Source organism: Pseudophryne corroboree, chromosome 4, assembly GCF_028390025.1.
Source record: "Pseudophryne corroboree isolate aPseCor3 chromosome 4, aPseCor3.hap2, whole genome shotgun sequence".
Taxonomy (NCBI): Eukaryota; Metazoa; Chordata; class Amphibia; order Anura; family Myobatrachidae; genus Pseudophryne; species Pseudophryne corroboree.
In genome coordinates, this window is record NC_086447.1 from 484,479,467 (window position 1) to 484,505,456 (window position 25,990).

A 25,990-nucleotide genomic window follows, 5' to 3' on the forward strand; every position below is an offset into this window, starting at 1 on the left:
TCTTTGTGGCTTCCTTTAACGCCATCCTGCTTTGTTCCTCCTTGATGGTTTATGTAAGCCATCGTCGTGACATTGTCCGACTGAATCCTGATGTGTTGATTCAGGACTAGTTCTTCTGCTAAGAGAAGCGCATTGTAAACTGCTCTTAGTTCGAGGATATTTATGGGTAGTTTGCTCTCCTGTAGCGTCCACCATCATTGAAGCTGATGGTCCTCTAGGACAGCTCCCCAACCTCTGAGACTGGCGTCCGTTGTCAGGATCCTACAATCACAAATGCCGAATTTCTTGCCGGCAGCAAGGTTCTTGTGTAACGACAACCATATCAAGGAGACCCGTACTTGCGGTTGAAGTCGGATTCTCCGATGGAGAAGCCAGTGCGAGCCTGCTCCCTGAGCAATGAGGTTTATTTGGAATGGTCGGGAATGAAGTCAGCCGTACTGGAGAGCATCGAACGACGCCACCATCTTCCCGAGAAGTTGCACACAGAGGTGCAGAGAAACAGTTTGCGTCCTCAGTACCTGAGCCACTAATCTCTGTAGGTCCTTTACCTTGTTCTCTGGTAGGAACACACGTAATAGTACCGTGTCCAAGATTCGACCGAGGAATTGAATCCGTTGAGTCGGTATGAGGTTGGACTTTTGGAAATGGACAATCCATCCATGTTGAATTAGAAATTTATGGGATGTCTGAACATTCTTGAGCAGTCGATTCTGAGATGGTGCCTTGATCAGTAAATTGTCCAGATAAGGTATAATCGTGACCCCCAACAGTCTCAGTCCTGCAACCATGATCGCCATGATCTTTGTGAAGATTCTTGGGGCTGATGATAGACCGAACGGCAAGGCCCGGAATTGGTAGTGATCCGCCACCAGTGCGAACCTTAAGTAAGCCTGGTGAGGAGTCCAGATTGGAATATGCAGATATGCATCCTTTATGTCCATGGATACCATGAACTCGCCCTGTTCTAAGCCTGCAATGACTGATTGGATTGATTCCATCTTGAATTTGTAGACCCTTAAAAACTGGTTGAAAACTTTTAAATTGAGTATTGGTCTGACCGTCCCGTCTGGCTTTGGCACGACAAAAAGATTGGAATAGAACCCCGTTCCTCTCTGAGAAGCGGGAACCGGAATAATGACCTCTGCTTGTAGCAATTTTAGAATTGCTGCCCGTAGTGCCCTTGCTTTTTGAGGGCACTGAGGCAATCCTGTTGTAAAAAACTGACTGTGAGGCCTCTGTTGAAATTACAGTTTGTATCCCTGAGAGATTAATTTGTTCACCCAAAGTTCTGGTGAGGTTTTGGCCCAGATGTCCTGAAAACCTTCCAGTCGGCCGCCCACCAAGGGGACCCCAGGTGAGCTGCGAGGCCGTCATGCCACGGTCTTGTCAGCAGGTTTATCCTGCTTTCTGGTTGCTGCCTGTGAGCGGCCTCTACCTCTGCCCCCACGTGCTTGTGTACCGAAACCCCTACCTCAGGCTCGAAAGGACTGTGATCTAAATGAAGTAAACGCTGGTCCCAAATAACCTCTCCTAGTTTGTGGAGCGGTTCTCGTATAAGGAGTAGGCAGGTCCCTTCAATAGGGATCTTTGTCTCTTCCAATGTTCAGCAGCCTTGTCCCCCTTTTATTAGGTGGATGCAGCACACTTTAAAGTTTTAGTCAGGAGCTCAGTGCTCCACGTGCTGTACCTCCAGCACAATTTTTCAAACTGAGGGAGGAGGGATGTGAAGGGGGAGGAGCCGGCTGTGCAGACAATGCTAATTTTAGATTGTGTCACACCTCCGGTTGCAGGCTTCACAGCCCTACTGTACAGGACTCCAGTGTCCCCTAGTGGATGAAAGAGAAACATGGATTTCCCACCCGTAACTTTGGAAATCCAGGTATCCAATTCAACCCCAAAGAGCCATTCCCCCGAAAAGGGGAGGGATTCCACACTACGTTTGGATTCCACATCCGCTATCCACTGACGCAACCATAAGGCCCTGCGCGCCGACACTGCCATGGCAGAAGTCCGAGCACTAATGTTTTCAATCACCTTGAGAGAATCACAGAGGACATGTGTAGTGTCCTGAATGTGTTTTAGGAGGGTTACCATAGTAACTTAGGGCATATCACCCGAGAGGCCCCTCTGAATCTAAGTGGCCCAGGAATGAATGGCATGGGTCATCCAGCAACCCGCAATGACCGGCCTTTGTGATATACCGGCTGCTGTGTATATAGACTTTAGGGTAGTCTATCTTCCTATCCCCAGGATCCTTCATGGTAAAGGAGCCCGAGGCAGGCAGCACCGCCTTTTTAGACAGGCGAGAGATGGATACATCTACCCAAAATTTTCTACCTTCAAGAGAAAATGGGAAAGTGCGCAAAAACTTTTTGGACACTTGGAATTTTTTGTCTGGATTTTTCCAGGCCTGTTTGAATAGGTCATCTAACTCTGTATTGTCAGGGAAAGTGATATTAGGCTTGTTTTGTACAAAGAAAAAAGGCTGCTGTGACGCAGCATCCTCTAGAGGGAGCTTTAACTCGTCCCTTATAGCCAGAATTAGGGGTTTAATACCCTGAGCAGAATCGGGATCCCCACTAACGGGATCCAGGTCATCCCTGTCCTCGTGTATATCCTCATCTGTATCAGAGAGTAGAGCAGGTAAACCACGCTTCTGTGGACCTGCATGAGAAGGGGGGAGGGGGGGGGGGGGGCTGTGCATCTGCCCTAGCAGCTAAATCTGCAACAGCTTGTTGTAGTAGCCGAGTCTTCTGTACATTAGCAGTGAACTGGGATGACATATCTGACATCATAGTTTTAAGAGACCCTAACCAGTGGTGCTCTGGACCCTCTTTCCCACAGCCCTTTCACTGATTTGTGAAGATTGATTGCATTGTTCACATGAAACAGAATCGGTAGATAATGGAGAGAATCTAGTGTAACATACACTGCACAGCTTGTGTTTACCCATGTTTCACAGTAAGCACAAAAGATACATATACACAGAGACCGTTATATTGCAAGCCTGCCCTACTGTATGTGAGAGGAGAGAGAGAGAGAGAGAGAGAGAGAGAGAGAGAGAGAGAGAGAGAGAGAGAGAGAGAACACACCAGCACACCCTGAGCTGCACAGCCCCACTGCGGCCGTCAGCTTACTATATCAGAATAAACACTAACAATTTTTGTCCTAAATAGGACCCAGATAGGGGTGTAGTATGGCTGACCGGCAGTCAGGAGATCGCCGGTCAGCATGCCGACGCCGGGATCCCGGCAGCATACCGATGCCGGAATCCCGGCGGGGAGGGGCGAGTGCTGCAAGCCCCTTGCGGGCTCGGTGGCGACCTGCGGTCACCACGGGTTCTATTCCCACTCTGTGGGTGTCGTGGACACCCACGAGTGGAGATAGTCCCTGTTGGTCGGCATGCCGACCATCGGGATAGTGAGGGGTCGGGATGCTGGAGGAGGTCATGTGACTGTCGGTCTCCCCACCGCCGGTCACATGAATACCACCCCCAGATAGTGTACACAAGCGGCTCTCCCCCTTTGCTACACCCTGTACCAGATATCCAGCGTGGCTGAGGAATCAGGAAGCACTGTATGTGCTGTACATGACTGCAGTAAACAGAGGAAGGTGCCAAAATGCCTCAGGTCCCACTCTGATGTAGCTCCTCCCCCTCCAATGGCACCGGAGATACACTAATAGATTTTACTGGCAAAGTCTCCTTTTTTGCTCAAAACATCACAAGTGCCAGTTCCACACAGGGGATCTTAGCGGGACCCCCCCTGGGAGGGTCCCGTATGCCGTGCCCGTGGTCAGCCGCACTTTGAACCAGGGGACCCACCTAGCAGGGCCCCTGCTTTGTACTCCCCACCGATGTCACCTTCAGGCAACGTTAGGGGTGTGCCGCATGCTGCGGCTGTGACAGCCAAGGCGCAGTGCCCCGCTGAACAACCCCTGGTCCTGCAGCGGGGAAGCAGCACTGCACCTCATAAGGCCGGTGACCGTCCCCTCCCTAACTCTCACAGTGCAGGTATGATGTTGCCCAGACAGCATACTGAAAATAACAAACAGAAAAAAAGAAATTGAAGAAAACTCTCTGGAGCTCAGAGATGTGCATCCTCTCCTGAGGGCACTTTTTTTCTAAACTGCCTGTGGGAGGGGGCATAGAAGGGAGGAGCCAGCACACCCAGTTGAAGAAATTTAAAGTGCACTTGGCTCCTTTGGACCCAGTCTATACCCCAACGTACTAGATTCCCCAATATCCCTTATGGGTGCTAGAGAAATTAACTTTTAAAAACTGAACTCAAGGTTAACTTCCTGAACAATAGCCAAATCATCCAACGCACAATGTGAAAAGTTCAAGTGATTGTCAATGTTAGTGAGTATTTAAGGCACATGGATAAATGAATTTTCAGCCTCTTAGTCAACCAGTCCTACATGTTGGATCACCTATGGATGATAATTCTGCCTAAACATACTTTGGTGCCGCTAGCTGAGTGTGTATCAATACATCCACAGTAGTTATTCAGAATGGTTATTCTAATTATTATAATACAGATGAGTACATCCTCAAGAGGCAGGTCACATACAAAATCAGGAAACGTTACACAATTATTATATTTGATTGATCATTTATGTAATTTGTCATATCAAATGTAGGGAAACAAATCTGAACCCTCCTTAACAGAGGAAGAACTGCACTCACCTCTTCTTGATCTTTAAGCGTACACACATGATACGGCATAGATATTAATGTTTGATCCTTTCTGTCTGCAATGTAAATCCACCACCATTCTTGCTTTTCCTACAGAGAAAATGGTCTGTTATCTATTTTCTGACAATACAAACATACTCTGGCGCATTTCCAATTACCGACGAAACAAGTATTGAACCAGATGGAAAAAAAAAAAAACCCCCACACACACACACACTAATATAAAAAATAAAATAAATAAATAAATAAATATATATATATATATATATATAAATAATAAGATTTTAAACCTACCGGTAAATCTATTTCTCCTAGTCCGTAGAGGATGCTGGGGACTCCGTAAGGACCATGGGGTATAGACGGGCTCCGCAGGAGATAGGGCACCTAAAAAGAACTTTGACTATGGGTGTGCACTGGCTCCTCCCTCTATGCCCCTCCTCCAGACCTCAGCTAGAGAACTGTGCCCAGAGGAGATGGACAATACCAGGCAGGATTTAGCAATCCAAGGGCAAGATTCATACCAGCCTACACCAATCATACCATGTAACCTGGAACATACATAACCAGTTAACAGTATGAACAAACTACAGTAACGGTCCAAGACCGATGTCAACTGTAACATAACCCTTATGTAAGCAACAACTATATACAAGTCTTGCAGAGTTTCCGCACTGGAACGGGTGCCCAGCATCCTCTACGGACTAGGAGAAAAAGATTTACCGGTAGGTTTAAAATCTTATTTTCTCTTACGTCCTAGAGGATGCTGGGGACTCCGTAAAGACCATGGGGTTTATACCAAAGCATCCAATCGGGCGGGAGAGTACGTATGACTCTGCAGCACCGACTGAGCAAACGCTAGGTACTCATCAGCCAGAGTATCAAACTTGTAGAATTTAGCAAAGTGTTTGACCCCGACCAAGTCGCCGCTCGGCAAAGTTGTAATGCCGAGACACCTCGGGCAGCCGCCCAAGAGCCCACCTTCCTAGTGGAATGGGCCTTAACCGAATTTGGTACCGGCAATCCAGCCGTAGAGTGAGCCTGCTGAATCGTATTACAGATCCAGCGAGCAATAGTCTGCCTCGAAGCAGGAGCGCCAATCTTATTTGCCGCATACAGGATAAACAGAGCCTCTGTTTTCCTAATTCTAGCCGTCCTGGCAACATAAATTTTTAAGGCCCTGACTACGTCCAGGGATCTGGAATCCTCCAGGTCACTTGTAGCCACAGGCACCACAATAGGTTGATTCATATGGAAAGAAGAAACCACTTTAGGCAAAAAATTGCGGACGTGTCCTCAATTCAGCTCGATCCACATGAAAAATCAAGTAGGGGCTCTTGTGTGACAAAGCCGCCAATTCTGAAACTCGCCTTGCTGATGCTAAGGCCAACAACATGACCACCTTTCAGGTAAGAAATTTCAACTCAACCTTGTAAAGCGGTTCAAACCAGTGTGATTTTAGGAACTGCAACACCACGTTCAGGTCCCATGGTGCCACTGGAGGAACAAAAAGGGGGCTGGATGTGCAGCACTCCCTTTACAACGTCTGGACTTCTGGAAGAGAAGCCAATTCCTTCTGAAAGAAATCGAGAGGGCCGAAATCTGTACCTTAACAGAGCCTAATTTCAGGCCCATATCCACTCTCCTGTCTATAGGAAGTGGAGAAGACGACCCAGATGAAAATCTTCCGTAGGTGCATTCTTGGTCTCACCCCAAGACACATACTTTCGGCAGATACGGTGATAATGTTTTATCGTCACCTCCTTCCTATTTATTAACGTAGGGATGACCTCTTCCGGAATCCCCTTTTTCGCTAGGATTCGGCATTCAACCGCCATGCCGTCAAACGTAACCGCGGTAAGTCTTGAAATACACAGGGCCCCTGCTGCAACAGGTCTTCCCTTAGAGGAAGAGGCCAGGGATCTCCTGTCAGCATCTCTTATAGATCCGAGTACCAGGCCCTTCAAGGCCAGTCTGGGACAACGAGTATCGTTCGTACTCTTCTTCGTCTTATGATCCTCAACACTTTTGTGATGAGAGGAAGAGGAGGAAACACGTAGACCGATTTGAACACCCACGGTGTTACCAGAGCGTCCACTGCTATTGCCTGAGGGTCCAGAGACCTGGCGCAGTACCTCTGAAGTTTTTTGTTGAGGCGTGACGCCATCATGTCTATTTGAGGAGTTCCCCAAAGACGTGTTATGTCTGTAAAGACTTCTTGATGAAGTCCCCACTCTCCTGGGTGGAGATCGTGTCTGCTGAGGAAGTCTGCTTCCCAGTTGTCCACTCCCGGAATGAAGACAGCTGACAGAGCGCTTACGTGATTTTCTGCCCAGAGAAGAATCCTAGTGGCTTCCGCCATCGCGACCCTGCTTCTTGTCCCGCCTTGGCGGTTCACATGAGCCACTGCTGTGACATTGTCTGATTGAATCAGAACCAGTAGGTTTAGAAGAAAACTCTCCGCTTGTCGAAGGCCGTTGTAAATGGCCCTGAGTTCCAACACATTGATGTGTAGACAGGACTGACCAAAGACCCTGAAATTTTTTTTCCTGTGTGGCCGTTCCCCATCCTCGGAGGCTCGCGTCCGTGGTAACCAGGATCTCCGAACCTGCGACCCTCCAGGAGGTGAGCACTTTGCAACCACCACAGGAGGGACACTCTGGTCCCTGGGGACAGAGTTATTTTCCGATGTAAGTGCAGATGGGATCCGGACCACTTGTCCAGAAGGTCCCATTGAAAAGTCCTTGCATGGAACCTGCCGAAGGGAATGGCCTCGTAGGCCGCCACCATTTTCCCCAGAACTCGAGTGCATTGGTGAACTGACACCCCTTTCGGTTTTAGCAGGTCTCTGACCATGTTCTGTATGTCTTGGGCTTTCTCTATTGGGAGGAAGACCTTCATTTGTTCCGTATCCAGTATCATACCTAGGAACGGTAGTCGAGTTGTCGGAATCAACTGTGACTTCGGTAGATTTAGAATCCAACCGTGTTGCTGGAGCACTCTCAACGAGAGCGCCACGCTGTTCAGCAATTTCTCCCTTGATCTCGCTTTTATCAGGAGAACGTCCAAGTATGGGATAATTGTGACTCCATGCTTGCGCAGGACCACCATCATTTCCGCCATTATCTTGGTGAAAATCTTCGGGGCCGTGGAGAGTCCAAACGGCACTGTCTGAAATTGGTATGACAATCCTGTACAGCGAATCTCAGGTATTCCCGATGGGGGGCATATATGGGGACATGAAGGTACGCATCCTTTATGTACAGAGACACCATAAACTCCCCCTCCTCCATGTTGGCTATTATCGCTCTGAGAGATTCCATTTTGAATTTGAATCTTCTTATGTACAGGTTTAGGGATTTCAGATTTAAAATAGGTCTGACCGAACCGTCCGGTTTCGGGACCACAAATAGGGTTGAATAGTAACCTCTTCCCTGCTGGTGCAGGGGAACCTTGATTATCACTTGCTGTATACACAGCGTTTGAATTGCAGCTAACACTACATCCCTTTCCGATGTGGTTGCTGGTAGGGCCGATTTGAAAAATCGGCGCGAGGGCACCTCCTCGAATTCCAATTTGTAACCCTGGGAAACTATTTCCAACACCCAGGGATTCAGGTCCGAACTGACCCAGGCCTGACTGAAAAGTCGAAGACGTGCCCCCACCGGTGCGGACTCCCTCAGGGGAGCCCCAGCGTCCTGCTGTGGGTTTTGGAGCAGCCGGGGAGGACTTTGGTTCCTGGGCACCTGCCGAAGCAGGTGCTCTCTTGCCTCTGCCCTTAACTCTGGCGAGGAAAGAGGATCCCCGACCTCTTTTGGACTTGTGCGACCGAAAGGACTGCATCTGATAGGGTGTTACTTTCTTTTGCTGTTGGGGAATATATGGTAAAAAATTTGATTTACCTGCTGTGGCTGTGGAAACCAGGTCCGTCAGCCCATCCCCAAACAATACATCACCCTTGTAGGGTAGTACTTCCATATGTTTCTTGGAATCCGCATCACCCGTCCATTGGCGAGTCCATAAGGATCTTCTCGCTGAGACAGACATGGCATTGGCCCTAGAAGCTAGCAATCCAATGTCCCTTTGAGCATCCCTCATAAAGAAGACTGCGTCTTTAATATGGGCTAGAGTTAGGAATATAGTATCCTTATCCATATTATCAAATTGATCTGTCAGCTCATCTGTCCAAGCTGCAATTGCGCTACACTCCCATGCCGACGCAATTGTCGGTCTTAGCACAGCACCCGTATGAGAATAAATACACTTTAAGGTAGTTTCTTGCCTGCGATCTGCAGGGTCCTTAAGGGCTGCTGTGTCAGGAGACGGTAGCGCCACTTTCTTGGACAAGCGCGTCAGGGCTTTGTCCACAGTGGGGGGTGATTCCCAAATCTCCCTGTCCTGCTTAGGGAAAGGGTATGCCATATAAATTCTTTTGGGGATCTGCGGTCTCTTATCCGGAGTCTCCCAAGATTTTCCAAAGAATTCATTTAATTCATGAGATGTGGGAAAGTTAATAATCTGTTTCTTTTCCTTAAACATGTGTACCCTTGTGTCGGGGACAGAGGGTTCATCCACAATATGCAACACATCCCTTATTGCCACAATCATACACTGAATGGTTTTAGTCACCCTAGGGTGCAATTTTACTTAGTCATAGTCGACACTGGAACCAGAATCCGTGTCGGTAGTAGTGTCTTGTGTTAAGGGACGCTTTTGAGACCCCGACGGGCCCTGTGAGTCGGTCCAATCTGAGGATTGACCCCCTGATGTCCCCCCTGAATCAGCCTTATCAAGCCTTTTATGTAAAGATGCCACACTTGCATTCAACATATGCCACATGTCCATCCAATCTGGAGTCGGCACAACCGACGGGGACACACCACTCATTTGCTCCACCTCCTCCTTGGAAAAGCCTTCCGCTTCAGACATGTCGACACCACGTACCGACACCCCTACACACACAGGGATTAACCTATAAGGGGACAAAACCCCCAACCAGGCCCTTAGGAGAGACAGAGAGAGAGAGTATGCCAGCACACACCCAGCGCTTAATAACACTGGAAAAATATGACCAGATAGCGCATATATATATATATATATATATATATATATATATATATATATATATATATATATATGTATATATATATGTATGTATGTATGTATATATATATATATATATATATATATATATATATTGACCAGATTCCCACTCACTGCGCTCAAAATGCCCCCCTCCTCTTTTTTCCAGCCTGAATGTTCAGCAGGGGAGAGACCAGGGAGCCAGCATTTTCCTCATGCAGCTTCTGTGGAGAAAATGGCGCTGGTTAGTGCTGGGGATCAAGCTCCGCCCACCCGACGGCGGGCTTCGGTCTCGGTGATATTTTAATAGAAAATGGCGGGGGATCGTAGAATTACTGCCCAGCAGCCTAATCTACCTTGTCAGTGCCCAAATGTGAGGTTTATTGCTGCCCAGGGCGCTCCCCCCTGCGCCCTGCACCCTTCAGTGCTGCTCTGTGTGTGTGTGACAGGGAGCAATGGCGCGCAGCGGTAACCTCATGAAGATCTGAAGTCTTCTGCCGCCTATGATGTCTTCTACCTTCTCATACTCACCCGGCTTCTATCTTCGGCATCTGTGAGGAGGACGGCGGCGCGGCTCCGGGACGAACCCCAGGTAAGACCTGTGTTCCGACTCCCTCTGGAGCTAATGGTGTCCAGTAGCCTTAGAAGCAGTGCCCAACTTGACAAGCCAGCTCTGCTTCTCGCTCCTCGGTCCCACGATGCAGGGAGCCTGTTGCCAACAGGACTCCCTGAAAATAAAAAACCTAACAAAATTATTTTTCCACAGAAAACTCTGGAGAGCTCTCTGCAATGCACCCATTCTCCTCTGGGCACAAGATCTAACTGAGGTCTGGAGGAGGGGCATAGAGGGAGGAGCCAGTACACACCCATAGTCAAAGTTCTTTTTAGGTGCCCTATCTCCTGCGGAGCCCGTCTATACCCCATGGTCCTTACGGAGTCCCCAGCATCCTCTAGGACGTAAGAGAAATAAATAAATAAATATATATAAATATATATATATATATATATATATATATATATATATATATATTTTTTTTTTTATTAAGAATTTACTCACCGGTAATTCTATTTCTCGTAGTCCGTAGTGGATGCTGGGTACTCCGTAAGGACCATGGGGAATAGACGGGCTCCGCAGGAGACTGGGCACTCTTTAATGAAAGATTAGGTACTACATCTGGTGTGCACTGGCTCCTCCCTCTATGCCCCTCCTCCAGACCTCAGTTAGGGAAACTGTGCCCGGAAGAGCTGACATTACTAGGAAAGGAGATTTGGAATCCAGGGTAAGACTCATACCAGCCACACCAATCACACCGTACAACTTGTGATAACTATACCCAGTTAACAGTATGAACAATAGCTGAGCCTCATTCAACAGATGGCTCAGAACAATAACCCTATAGTTAAGCAATAACTATATACAAGTATTGCAGAAGTCCGCACTTGGGACGGGCTCCCAGCATCCACTACGGACTACGAGAAATAGAATTACCGGTGAGTAAATTCTTATTTTCTCTGACGTCCTAGTGGATGCTGGGTACTCCGTAAGGACCATGGGGATTATACCAAAGCTCCCAAACGGGCGGGAGAGTGCGGATGACTCTGCAGCACCGAATGAGCAAACTCAAGGTCCTCCTCAGCCAGGGTATCAAACTTGTAGAATTTTGCAAACGTGTTTGACAACGACCAGGTAGCAGCTCGGCAAAGCTGTAATGCCGAGACCCCTTGGGCAGCCGCCCAAGAAGAGCCCCCTTCCTCGTGGAATGGGCTTTTACTGATTTAGGATGCGGCAGTCCAGCCGCAGAATGTGCAAGTTGAATCGTGCTACAGATCCAGCGAGCAATAGTCTGCTTAGAAGCAGGAGCACCCAGCTTGTTGGGTGCATGCAGGATAAACAGCGAGTCAGTATTTCTGACTCTAGCCGTCCTGGAAACATAGATTTTCAGGGCCCCGACTACGTCCAGCAACTTGGAATCCTCCAAGTCCCGAGTAGCTGCAGGCACCACAATAGGTTGGTTCAAATGAAACGCTGATACCACCTGAGGGAGAAATTGGGGACGAATCCTCAATTCTGCCCTGTCCAAATGGAAGATCAGATAAGGGCTTTTACATGACAAAGCCGCCAATTCTGACACACGCCTAGCCGAAGCCAAGGCCAAAAACATGACCACTTTCCACGTGAGATACTTCAACTCCACGGTCTGAAGTGGCTCAAAACAATGTGATTTTAGGAAATCCAACACTACGTTGAGATCCCAAGGTGCCACTGGAGGCACAAAAGGGGGCTGAATATACAGCACTCCCTTAACGTCTGAACTTCAGGCAGCGTCTTTCCTAGCCTTTAACAGCGTAGGAATCACTTCATCTGGAACGCCCTTTTCCGTTAGGATCCGGCGTTCAACCGCCAAGCCTTCAAACGCAGCCGCGGTAAGTCTTGGAACAGATAGGGCCCCTGCAGTAGCAGGTCCTGTCTGAGAGACAGAGGCCATGGGTCCTCCGAGATTATTTCTTGTAGTTCTGGGTACCAAGTTCTTCTTGGCCAATCCGGAACTACAAGTATAGTTCTTACTCCTCTCTTACTTACTATCCTCAGTACCTTGGGTATAAGAGGAAGAGGAGGGAACACATAAACCGACTGGTACACCCACGGTGTCACTAGTGCGTCCACAGCTATCGCCTGAGGGTCTCTTGACCTGGCGCAATACTTTTTTAGCTTTTTGTTGAGGCGGGACGCCATCATGTCCACCTGTGGCCGTTCCCAATCTCCGTGAAGACTTCTGGATGAAGTCCCCACTCTCCCGGGTGGAGGTCGTGCCTGCTGAGGAAGTCTGCTTCCTAGTTTTCCACACCCGGAATGAACACTGTTGACAGTGTTAGCACGTGATACTCCGCCCATCGGAGAATCCTTGTGGCTACTGCCAACGCCATCCTGCTTCTTGTGCCGCCTTGTCGGTTTACATGGGCGACAGCCGTGATGTTGTCTGACTGAATCAGCACCGGCTGGTTTTGAAGCAGGGGTTCTGCTTGACTTAGGGCATTGTAAATGGCCCTTAGGTCTAGAATATTTATGTGTACGGAAGTCTCCTGACTCGACCATTGTCCTTGGAAGTTTCTTCCCTGAGTGACTGCTCCCCAACCTCGGAGGCTTGCATCCGTGGTCACCAGGACCCAGTCCTGAATGCCGAATCTGCGGCCCTCGAGAAGATGAGCACTCTGCAGCCACCACAGCCGAGACATCCTAGCCCTCGGGGACAGGGTGATCAGCCGATGCATCTGAAGATGCGATCCTCACTTGTCTAACAGGTCCCACTGAAAATTCCTTGCATGGAACCTGCCGAAGGGAATTGCTTCGTAAGAAGCTACCATCTTTTCCAGGACTCGCGTGCAATGATGCACCGACACCTGTTTTGGTTTCAGGAGGTCCCTGACCAGAGATGACAACTCCTTGGCCTTCTCCTCCGGGAGAAACACCTTCTTCTGTTCTGTGTCCAGAAACATGCCCAATATCAGCAAACGCGTCGTAGGAACCCGCTGCGACTGTGGGATATTCAGAATCCAGCCGTGCTGTTGTAGCACTTCCTGAGATAGTGCTACTCCGATCAACGACTGCTCCTTGGATCTCGCCTTTATAAGGAGATCGTCCAAGTACGGGATAATTATAACTCCCTTCTTTCGAAGGAGTATCATCATTTTGGCCATTACCTTGGAACACACCCTCGGTGCCGTGGACAGACCAAACGGCAACATCTGGAATTGGTAATGGCAGTTCTGTATCACAACCCTGAGGTACTCCTGGTGAGGTGGGTAAATGGGGACATGTAGGTAAGCATCCATGATGTCCAGTGACACCATAATATCCCCCTCTTCCAGGCTTGCAATAACTGCCCTGAGCGATTCTATTTTGAACTTGAACTTCCTTATACAAGTGTTCAAGGATTTCAATTTTAGAATGGGTCTCACCGAACCGTCTGGTTTCGGTATCACAAACATTGTGGAATAGTAACCTCGTCCCTGTTGAAGGAGAGGAACTTTGATTATCACCTGCTGGAGGTACAGCTTGTGAATTGCCGCCAGTACTACCTCCCTTTCCTTGGGAGTAGCAGGCAAGGCTGATTTGAGGTAACGGCGAGGGGGAGACGTCTCGAACTCCAGCTTGTATCCCTGAGATACCTGTAGAGCCCAGAGATCCACCTGTGAGCGAACCCACTGGTCGCTGAAGTTCCGGAGACGGGCCCCCACCGCACCTGGCTCCACCTGTGGAGCCCCAGCGTCATGCGGTGGACTTAGTGGAAGCAGGGAAGGATATTTGTTCCTGGGAACTGGCTGTCTGGTGCAGCTTTTTCCCTCTACCCCTGCCTCTGGGCAGAAAGGACGCGCCTCTTGATAATACGGTGCTTTCTTAGGCTGTGAGGGGACCCGAGGTAAAAAAGTCGACTTCCCAGCTGTTGCTGTGGACACGAGGTCCGAGAGACCGTCCCCAAACAATTCCTCACCCTTATAAGGCAAAACTTCCATGTGCCATTTAGAATCAGCATCACCTGTCCACTGCCGAGTCCATAATACTCTCCTGGCAGAAATGGACATTGCATTAATTCTAGATGCCAGCCGGCAAATGTCTGATAAAGCCTATAATATATCCTATATTAAACACGCTAAAAGGTTAATGAACACAGTACGCAATTGGCGTATGGAATACCGTAAGAGTACGCACGTAGCGTAACAAACGCTTAGCCGTGGACGAGACGCACGAGCGGCACGTTCGCTCACGGCTTAAAGCGTAAAGGCTAGCACGCTATAGGCTGCCGACTAACGTAATGATACGCTACCAGCGTAGCGGACGCTCGAGACCACGAGGAGATCACAAGCGGCGCTGACGCTCACAGAGTTAAACCTTTGTAACAATATCATAAACAATGTACTTATGCTGTAAACCCTTGTGCAGTGATAAGGTGTAAATGCAACACAGTGTAACCTTGTTAGTTTAAAAGCTGTATGAGCGTATGTGACGCTCAGAGAACACTTTAGCAATATAATAAACACTCAAATACCGGTCTAAGGTTCTAACACCTTTAAGGGAGAGAATGAACGTTCAATTGCAAAATAATACACAATACAAGTTATACACTACCAAACTAACATAAAATACCTAACCAAATTACTACACATAAGATACAATAGTGGCACAAATTTCTTTAAGGGGAAGGAGAGAGAGAATGGCTTACAACATTAATGAGACAAAATGGTTGCAGAGAACTTACGCACAAGGGGAACAATCGCAAGCGCCTTTCTGGATATCCAGCTCCCGATTATCAGTGATGAGAACCGTTGAGAAGAGTAGAGAGAGCTGGCCCAGATCGGCTTGTCTTTTTATACACTACACCAGTGGTTCCCAAACTTTTGTGAGTCACGGCACCCTGGAGTGTCAGATTTTTTTTTCACGGCACCCCTAGGCCACAAGTTTCTTATTGAGAAATTTCGAAAAAAATATTAGATTAAGTAAATTATGTTTATATGTCATCCTTAGGGTCAGTTATGTGGTGAGGGACAAGATTTGCTTCTGTTTGTCCACATATTTTATTACTGGAAGCCATCAGCACTGGTTTTGCCTATTAAATTGACAATAAATAGTTTGAATTGGTCCTTGACCACCAACCTGAGGCACCCCTGCAAGTGTCCCGCGGCACCCCAGGGTGCCACGGCACACAGTTTGGGAACCACTGCACTACACACAATACAGTACAATGGTCCCTACATTCTTATTGTTCATTGGACACAGGAATTCGTCTCCGCATTATAACAGAAGGTCATAGGTCGGTTCATACAGGTGGGCTGTGACTATTCCAAACTGCTCAGGTGGGAGGGAAACTGGGTTTCCCACCGCATGGGTAATAAAGTGCAAATATAGTAAATGTCCATAAACTTCTTATGTCCATAAACTATACGCACGAGCGAGTAATCCGCTTCAAACCAACACCGGAATATTGCTAATTATATTCTCTTCCGATGGATACTAAACACCACTGTGTAACCCCTGTCTGACCCTTCGTATCAAACAAAGAGGGATCTCTTTGTCCCTGAACATGCTACATTAACTAAACTTTCAGATTCTATCAAAGGGACCATAATCTACAAAATACATTATATGACTAAAATATGTTACGATTGAGTCGCCCGCTAGACGCACACAAACTCTACCGTAAATGCGCATATCGTGCGCCTGCGGGTGCACGCAAAGGCGAGTATACGCACGCACGGGAGAGCTCATGCTCGTGCAGCGGGCACACGCATGAGGTGCATATATGGCAATGTGCAGCGTGATATTTTTCTGACTTTGACATGTCCCTCTGTGCATCTCTCATATATAAGACTACGTCTTTAATATGCTCTATAGTTTGCAAAATAGTATCTCTGTCAAGGGAATCAATGTTATCTGACAGGGAATCAGACCACGCTGCTGCAGCACTACACATCCATGCTGAAGCAATAGCAGGTCTCAGTATAGTACCTGAGTGTGTATACACAGACTTCAGGATAGCCTCCTGCTTTCTATCTGCAGGCTCCTTTAAGGCGGCCGTATCCTGAGACGGCAGTGCCACCTTTTTTGATAAGCGTGTGAGCGCCTTGTCCACCCTAGGGGATGTCTCCCAGCGTAACCTATCCGTTGGCGGGAAAGGGTACGCCATTAGTAACCGCTTAGAAATCACTAGTTTCTTATCTGGGGAACACCACGCTTCTTCACACAATTCATTTAACTCATCAGATGGGGGAAAAGTCACTGGCTGCTTTTTCTCCCCAAACATAATACCCTTTTTTGTGGTAACCGGGTTAATGTCAGAAATGTGCAACACATTTTTCATTGCCGTAATCATACATCGGATGGCCCTTGCGGATTGTACATTTGTCTCATCCTCGTCGACACTGGAGTCAGACTCCGTGTCGACATCTGTGTCTGCCATCTGAGGTAGCGGGCGTTTTTGAGCCCCTGATGGCCTCTGAGATGCCTGGGCAGGCGCGGGCTGAGATGCCGGCTGTCCCAAAGCTGCGTCATCGAACCTTTTATGCAAGGAGTTGACACTGTCTGTTAATACCTTCCACATATCCATCCACTCAGGTGTCGGCCCCGCAGGGGGCGACATCACACTTATCGGCACCTGCTCCGCCTCCACGTAAGCGTCCTCATCAAACATGTCGACACAGCCGTACCGACACACCGCACACACACACAGGGAATGCTCTGACTGAGGACAGGACCCCACAAAGTCCTTTGGGGAGACAGAGAGAGAGTATGCCAGCACACACCAGAGCGCTATATAACAGAGGGATATACACTATACACAAAGTGAATTTTCCCCCTATAGCTGCTTATATCACAATTTGCGCCTAAATTTATGTGCCCCCCCCTCTCTTTTTTACCCTTTCTGTAGTGTATACTGCAGGGGAGAGCCTGGGGAGCGTCCTTCCAGCTGAGCTGTGAAGAGAAAATGGCGCTGGCTGTGCTGAGGAAGATAGCCCCGCACCTTCAGCGGTGGGCTTCTCCCGCTTTTTATAATGTTAATGGCGGGGTTTTTTGCACATATACAGTGTTATACACTGTATTATGTGCTTTTTGTGCCAAAAGGTATACAAATTGCAGCCCAGGGCGCCTTCCCCCCCAGCGCCCTGCACCCACCAGTGACCGGAGCGTGTGGTGTGCTGTGGGAGCAATGGCGCACAGCTGCAGTGCTGTGTGCTACCTTATTGAAGACCGGAGTCTTCAGCCGCCGATTTTCTCCCGGAATCTTCCGTCTTCTGGCTCTGCAAGGGGGACGGCGGCACGGCTCCGGGAACGGACGATCGAGGTCGGGCCCTGTGTTCGATCCCTCTGGAGCTAATGGTGTCCAGTAGCCTTAGAAGCACAAGCTAGCTGCAAGCAGGTAGGTTTGCTTCTCTCCCCTAAGTCCCTCGTAGCAGTGAGTCTGCTGCCAGCAGATCTCACTGAAAATAAAAAAACCTAACAAATACTTTCTTTATAGTGAACTCAGGAGAGCCCACTAAGTGCATCCAGCTCAGGCCGGGCACAGATTCTAACTGAGGTCTGGAGGAGGGGCACAGAGGGAGGAGCCAGTGCACACCAGATGTAGTACCTAATCTTTCTTTAAAGAGTGCCCAGTCTCCTGCGGAGCCCGTCTATTCTCCATGGTCCTTACGGAGTACCCAGCATCCACTAGGACGTCAGAGAATATATATATATATATATATATATATATATATATATATATATATATATATATATATATATATAATAAGATTTTACTTACCGGTAAATCTATTTCTCGTAGTCCGTAGAGGATGCTGGGGACTCCGTAAGGACCATGGGGATAGACGGGCTCCGCAGGAGACATGGGCACTTTAAGAAAGAATTTAGGATTCTGGGTGTGCACTGGCTCCTCCCTCTATGCCCCTCCTCCAGACCTCAGTTAGGGAAACTGTGCCCAGAGGAGACGGACAGCCACACCAATCACACTGTATAACTTGTGATAACTACCCATTTAACAGTATGAAAACAACATATCATCAGTTCAAGACCGATGCAACTATAACATAACACTTATTGAAGCAATAACTATATACAAGTATTGCAGAAGAAGTCCGCACTTGGGACGGGCGCCCAGCATCCTCTACGGACTACGAGAAATAGATTTACCGGTAAGTAAAATCTTATTTTCTCTAACATCCTATAGGATGCTGGGGACTCCGTAAGGACCATGGGGATTATACCAAAGCTCCCAAACGGGCGGGAGAGTGCGGATGACTCTGCAGCACCGATTGAGCAAACATGAGGTCCTCCTCAGCCAGGGTATCAAACTTGTAGAATTTTGCAAAAGTGTTTGAACCCGACCAAGTAGCAGCTCGACACAGCTGTAGTGCCGAGACCCCCCCGGGCAGCCGCCCAAGAAGAGCCCACCTTCCTAGTGGAATGGGCCTTGACCGATTTGGTAACGGCAAACCAGCCGTAGAATGCGCTTGCTGAATCGTGTTACAAATCCAGAGAGCAATAGTTTGCTTTGAAGCAGGGGCACCAATCTTGTTGGATGCATACAGGACAAACAGCGCTTCAGTTTTCCTGACTCTAGCCGTTCTGGCTACGTAAATTTTCAAAGCCCTGACCACATCAAGTAACCCGGAATCCTCCAAGTCACGTGTAGCCACAGGCACCACAATAGGTTGGTTCATATGAAAAGATGAAACCACTTTTGGCAGAAATTGCGAACGGGTCCGCAATTCTGCTCTATCCATATGGAAAACCAAATAGGGGCTTTTATGTGACAAAGCTGCTAATTCAGACACTCGCCTAGCCGAAGCCAAGGCTAATAACATGACCACCTTCCACGTGAGATATTTCAACTCCACCGTTTTAAGTGGTTCAAACCAGTGTGACTTTAGGAAACTTAACACCACGTTAAGATCCCAAGGTGCCACCGGAGGCACAAAAGGAGGCTGAATATGCAGCACTCCCTTTACAAAAGTCTGAACTTCTGGGAAAGAAGCCAATTCTTTTTGAAAGAAAATGGATAGGGCCGAAATCTGGACCTTAATGGAACCTAATTTAAGGCCCAAATTCACTCCAGTTTGAAGGAAGTGAAGGAAACGACCCAGATGGAATTCTTCCGTAGGAGCATTCTTGGTCTCACACCAAGAAACATATTTTCGCCATATACGGTGATAATGTTTTGCTGTTACTTCCTTCCTAGCCTTTATCAGCGTAGGGATAACCTCAACCGGAATGCCTTTTTCTGCTAGGATCCGGCGTTCAACCGCCATGCCGTCAAACGCAGCCGCGGTAAGTCTTGGAACAGACAGGGTCCCTGTTGCAACAGGTCCTGCCTTAGAGGAAGAGGCCACAGATCTTCTGTGAGCAGTTCCTGCAGATCTGGATACCAGGTCCGTCTTGGCCAATCTGGAACAATGAGGATTGTTCTCACTCCTTTTCTTCTTACTATCCTCAACACCTTTGGTATGAGAGGAAGAGGAGGAAATACATAGACTGACCGGAACACCCACGGTGTCACTAGGGCGTCTACAGCTACTGCTTGAGGGTCTCTTGACCTGGCGCAATACCTCTGTAGCTTTTTGTTGAGGCGGAACGCCATCATGTCTATCTGTGGCAGTTCCCACCGACTCACAATCTCTGCGAAGACTTCTGGATGAAGTCCCCACTCTCCCGGGTGTAGGTCGTGTCTGCTTCCCAGTTGTCCACTCCCGGAATGAACACTGCTGACAGTGTGCTTACATGATTCTCCGCCCAGCGAAGAATTCTGGTGGCTTCCGCCATTGCCACTCTGCTCCTTGTGCCGCCTTGGCGGTTTACATGAGCCACTGCGGTGATGTTGTCTGACTGGATCAGAACTGGTCGGTCGCGAAGTAAGGTCTCCGCTTGACGTAGGGCGTTGTATATGGCCCTTAGCTCCAGGATGTTGATGTGAAGACAAGTCTCTTGACTTGACCAAAGACCCTGGAAATTTCTTCCCTGTGTGACCGCTCCCCAACCTCGGAGGCTTGCGTCCGTGGTCACCAGGATCCAGTCCTGAATGCCGAATCTGTGGCCCTCGAGAAGGTGAGCACTCTGCAGCCACCACAGTAGTGACACCCTGGCCCTGGGGGACAGGGTGATCAACCGATGCATCTGAAGATGTGACCCGGACCACTTGTCCAGTAGGTCCCATTGGAAAGTCCTCGCATGGAACCTGCCGAAGGGAATGGCCTCGTATGACGCCACCATCTTTCCCAGGACTCGAGCGCAATGATGCACTGACACCTGTTTTGGTTTCACTAGGTTCTTGACCAGAGTCATGAGTTCCTGGGCCTTCTCTATCGGGAGATAAACCCTCTTCTGGTCCGTGTCCAGAATCATGCCCAAGAAGGGCAGACGAGTTGTAGGAACCAACTGCGACTTTGGAATATTGAGAATCCAGCCGTGTTGCTGTAACACTTTCAGTGAAAGAGATACGCTGTTCAGCAACTGCTCTCTTGATCTCGCTTTATGAGGAGATCGTCCAAGTACGGGATAATTGTTACATCTTGCTTCCGCAGGAGCACCATCATTTCCGCCATTACATTGGTGAAAATCCTCGGGGTCGTTGAGAGACCAAACGGCAACGTCTGAAATTGGTAATGACAATCCTGTACCGCAAATCTTAGGTACGCCTGAGGAGGTGGATAAATGGGGACATGAAGGTACGCATCCTTTATGTCCAGTGACACCATAAAATCCCCCCTTCCCGGCTTGCGATGACTGCTCTTAGCGATTCCATCTTGAACTTGAACCTTTTCAAGTATAGGTTCAGAGATTTTAAATTCAATATGGGTCTGTCCAAACCGTCCGGTTTCGGGACTACAAACATGGTCGAATAATAACCCCTTCCCTGTTGAAGGAGGGGAACCTTGACCACCACCTGCTGAAGATACAAATTTTGTATTGCGTTTAACACTATTTCCCTCTCTTGGGGGGAAGATGGTAGGGCCGATTTGAAATACCGGCGAGGAGGCACCTCTTCGAATTCCAGCTTGTAACCCTGAGACACAATTTCTATTGCCCAAGGATCCACCTGGGAGTGAACCCACATGTGGCTGAAATTCCGAAGACGTGCCCCCACAGGGCCCGGCTCCGCCAGTGGAGCCCCAGCGTCATGCGGTGGATTTTGTAGAGGCCGGTGAGGACTTCTGTTCCAGGGAACTAGCTGCGTTGTGCAGCTTCTTTCCTCTGCCCCTACCTCTGGCAAGAAAGGACGCACCTCGGACTTTGTTTCTTTGTGAACGAAAGGACTGCATTTGATAATGCGGTGCTCTCTTAGGCTGTGAGGGAACATAAGGCAAAAAAATTTGACTTTCCAGCTGTAGCTGTGGAGACCAGGTCCGAGAGACCTTCCCCAAACAATTCCTCACCCTTGTAAGGTAAAACCTCCATATGCCTTTTTGAGTCGGCATCACCTGTCCATTGCCGAGTCCACAGGACCCTTCTGGCAGAAATCGACATAGCGTTATTCTAGAACCCAGTAGACTAATGGTTCTTTGAGCATCTCTCATATATAGGACAGCGTCTTTTATATGCCCCAGGGTCAATAATACAGTATTCTTATCTAGGGTATCCAATTCCTCAGATAAGGTATCCGTCCATGCCACTACAGCACTACACACCCAGGCCGACGCAATTGCCGGTCTTAGTAAGGTACCCGAATGTGTATAAATGGACTTCAGGGTAACCTCCTTTTTGCGATCAGCAGCATCTTTGAAGATAGCCGTATCCTGGGACGGCAGGGCTACCTTTTTGGATAAGCGTGTTAAAGCTTTGTCCACCCTAGGGGAGGATTCCCATCGTAACCTAGCCGTTGGCAGGAAAGGATACGCCATAAGAATCCGTTTGGAAATCTGCAGTTTTTTATCTGGAGATTCGCAAGCTTTTTCACATAACTCATTCAGTTCGTGTGAGGGGGGAAAAGTTACCTCAGGCTTCTTTCCCTTATACATATACACCCTCGTGTCAGGGACAGGGGTTTCCTCTGTGATGTGCAAAACATCCTTTATTGCTATAATCATATATCGAAGGGATTTAGCCAATTTTGGCTGTAACTTTGCATCGTAATCGACACTGGAGTCAGAATCCATGTCGGTATCTGTATCAACAATTTGGGATAGTGGGCGCTTATGAGACCCTGACGGTCCCTGCGACATAGGGTCAGGCATGGGTTGAGACCCTGACTGCCCCAATGCATCAGCCTTGTCCAATCTTTTATGCAAGGAATTAACATTATCATTTAAAACCTTCCACATATCCATCCAATCAGGTGTCGGCGGAGACACCACATTCATTTGCTCCCGCTCCTCTCCCACATAGCCTTCCTCATCAGGCATGTCGACACAAGCGTACCGACACACCACACAAACAGGGAATGTCCTTTCTGAAGACAGTTCCCCCACCAGGCCCTTTGGAGAGAGAGAGAGAGAGAGAGTATGCCAGCACACACCCCAGCGCTATAATATCCCAGGAATAACACAGTAACTTAATGTTAACCAGATAGCTGCTGTATGTTATAGTTTTTGCGCCTAATTATGTGCCCCCCCTCTCTTTTCAACCCTGTTCTACCGTGTATCAGCAGGGGAGAGCCCGGGGAGCTTCCTCTCAGCGGTGCTGTGGAGAAAAAATGGCGCTGGTGAGTGCTGAGGGAGAAGCCCCGCCCCCTCGGCGGCGGGCTTCTGTCCCGCTTAAACAGTAATTTTGGCGGGGGCTCATACATATATACAGTGCCCAGCTGTGTATATATATATATATATATATGTGTTCTTTTTGCCAATATGAGGTCCCAAATGCTGCCCAGGGCGCCCCCCCCTGCGCCCTGCACCCTTACAGTGACCGGAGAATGTGAGGTGTGTGGAGCAATGGCGCACAGCTGCAGTGCTGTGCGTTACCTCTAGTGAAGATCATGAAGTCTTCTGCCGCCTGTGATGTCTTCTTTTCTTCTCATACTTACCCGGCTTCTGTCTTCCGGCTCTGCGAGGGGGACGGCGGCGCGGCTCTGGGACGGACGGCGAGGGTGAGATCCTGCGTACCAATCCCTCTGGAGCTAATGCTGTCCAGTAGCCTAAGAAGCAGGACCTAGCTTCAGAGAGTAGGGCTGTCCCTCGATGCAGGGAGTCTGTTGCCAGCAGAGCTCCCTGAAAATAAAAACCTAACAAAATACTTTCTATCAGTAAACTCAGGAGAGCTCAATGAAAAGCACCCAGCTCCTCTGGGCACAGTATCAAACGGAGGTCTGGAGGAGGGGCATAGAGGGAGGAGCCAGTGCACACCAGGAACTAAATTATTTCTTAAAGTGCCCATGTCTCCTGCGGAGCCAGTCTATCCCCATGGTCCTTACGGAGTCCCCAGCATCCTCTAGGACGTTAAGAGAAATATATATTTATAACTTATAAATAGCATCTTTGTATTATTCTAATCATTTTTTTATAGTCATCACCAACTCACATAAATTTATGTGTGTGCATAATCTGTGTGCATAATCTAGCCAGTGGACCCTCATCTTCCCCCTCCAACCCCCCAGCCATTGACCTCATTGACTTATAGCGATGTTCTAAATAGCACCGTCCGTCTATACAGTCTACGTATTTGAATCTGTAAAGCCCACTAAGGGTCCAGTGCAGAGAGATTAAGTAGAAGCAGGAATAAAATGTGTAGTTTTAAAGTGAATAATAAAAAGATTGTGAATTCTAACCACACTATCTGGTTGCTAGCGTATGAAGAAGGCTTTTCTTTTTTAAATTCTCTTACAATGCTCTATGATGCTGAAAAAGCTAGCAGTGACTAAGACAGATACATAACGCAATTTACTCAAAACTGACAGGTACAATGATGATCATCAGATACTAGACTTTAGGACTTTACTTCAAAATGTACAATACTTAATTTACCATATTTGTAAACACAAGCATACTTCATTTTCATCGCAGTCCCAAGTTTATTGATATGCTAGTACGTAGCTAGACCCAATCATTAATAAATCTGGCATGTATGTTGATTAATTCAATAATATTTTTTTATATAAAATATATTTTTATTAATTGCAACTTTTTACAGTGTTAAAATCAATAATTAACTTTTTTTTTTTTTAAATGAATATATGAATATTAATTCGAATTGCATGGCAACATCCACACTTTCTGAGAAAGGCTATACTTTTAACCAAATTGCCAAAAACGGACAAATTCCACGGTTTAGTGTAATGCATACATTAGCTCGATACAAAGAGACAAGGACAAATGTGACTAAAAAATGTTCTGGACGACCCAGGTGTATATCAAAAAAAGAAGATAAATACGTTATCGTAATGAGTATGCGAAACCGAAGCAAAAACTGAATTGCTCCGATAGATGCCCATTACTATGGATGGCCAGCAGGGGACGCGCGGCACAATTGCTTTCCCCCATTCAGTGTTATAAACGTACTATAAACCTACTGGATCCTAATAATTTTTAAAAGTTAATGTCAAGTATTTTTTTTCTTTTCTCGTGTTGTCATGATGCAAAACCCACCTTCTTTTTCATTGCAGATACCCTGACAGCCTTCTGCAGAGTGTGCTGGTACAATCCAGCAATGATGGCAAGCCATCCTAGTCCAATGACTGGAAAACTGCCCCAAACCATGGTACTACCTCCACCAGGTTTCACTTTTATCATAAGATTCTGTTGCTGGAACGCAGTGTTTGGTTTTCTCAAAACCATTTCTCTATGAAGCCACATATTATCTTAAGACTCCACAGTCCACAATACATTTCCATTTGTTTCTGGACCATTCACTTGGTCTTTAGCAAACTTTAAGAAGGCAGAAATGTTTAGTGGTATCCTACTAGCTCATGCACATTAATGTTGTTCTGGGCTTGCCGGATAGTAGTTTCATGAACACTAACATTAGTCAGTACAAGAGAAGCATACATATCCTTTGCTGTTAACATATAGTATGGCTTTTTTTTGGTGACTCTCCAGAAAATTATGGGGTAGATGTATGAAGTGGCGATAGGTGAGAAACCGGTAACTGCACACGTGTCTGAATGTGGGGTTGTGTGGTAAATGCGCCCCTGTCATTATCGGTGCTACTATCAACAAGATAGTGTGCTGATGTGGCACTTACTGTTCTGACAGCTGCAGTTATCGATTACAAATCACAGAAACTATCTTGTCCAGCCCAGGACTGAAACAAACCTCTCCTATGAAGGAATGTGACTCCAGAGGCAGAAATTCTTGCCCCAAATAGGCCTGTGTCAATGGACACTTACCCTAGATAAACTGAAGACTCCTTCATTTGCTGTACTAGGGAGAGCAACTCTGATCCGAGACAGAATGATTTAAGGCCATCCGCCAAATAATATGCACCCTGCTCTACCACCTTTATTGACCCATGCAGAGAAGAGTATGGGCCTGAGCAAAGCCATCAGTTCTAAGCAAAGCAAGAAATTGAAGGATATTTTAGATCCAGATGAGCCTATGCCTTACCAAAAGGAATCTTCAACCAAGACTATGGAAAACACCACTTCTTTTTTTTAAGAGGAAGACGAAACAGACTGTTATGAATCTCAGGCTTCTATCCTGAAACTGAGAAACTCATCTGACTATTCTGATCAGAAATTCTACTACCCGTGTCTACCTCATACAATATAAAGGAATGTGGCTGTGAATTTAACCCCTCCAACC

The 25,990-nt window shown here is 47.7% G+C and overlaps 1 protein-coding gene across 1 annotated transcript in view; it reads right to left on the reverse strand.

Annotated features, from left to right (window-relative positions):
- The window catches only part of SEC63 (SEC63 homolog, protein translocation regulator), a 171,811-nt gene that overhangs the window by 10,607 nt on the left and 135,214 nt on the right, over positions 1–25,990 (reverse strand). Inside the window, exon 19 of the mRNA XM_063917073.1 lies at positions 4,688–4,786. Within this exon, the coding sequence (XP_063773143.1) occupies positions 4,688–4,786 (99 nt within the window). The remainder of the gene's footprint in view (positions 1–4,687; positions 4,787–25,990) is intronic.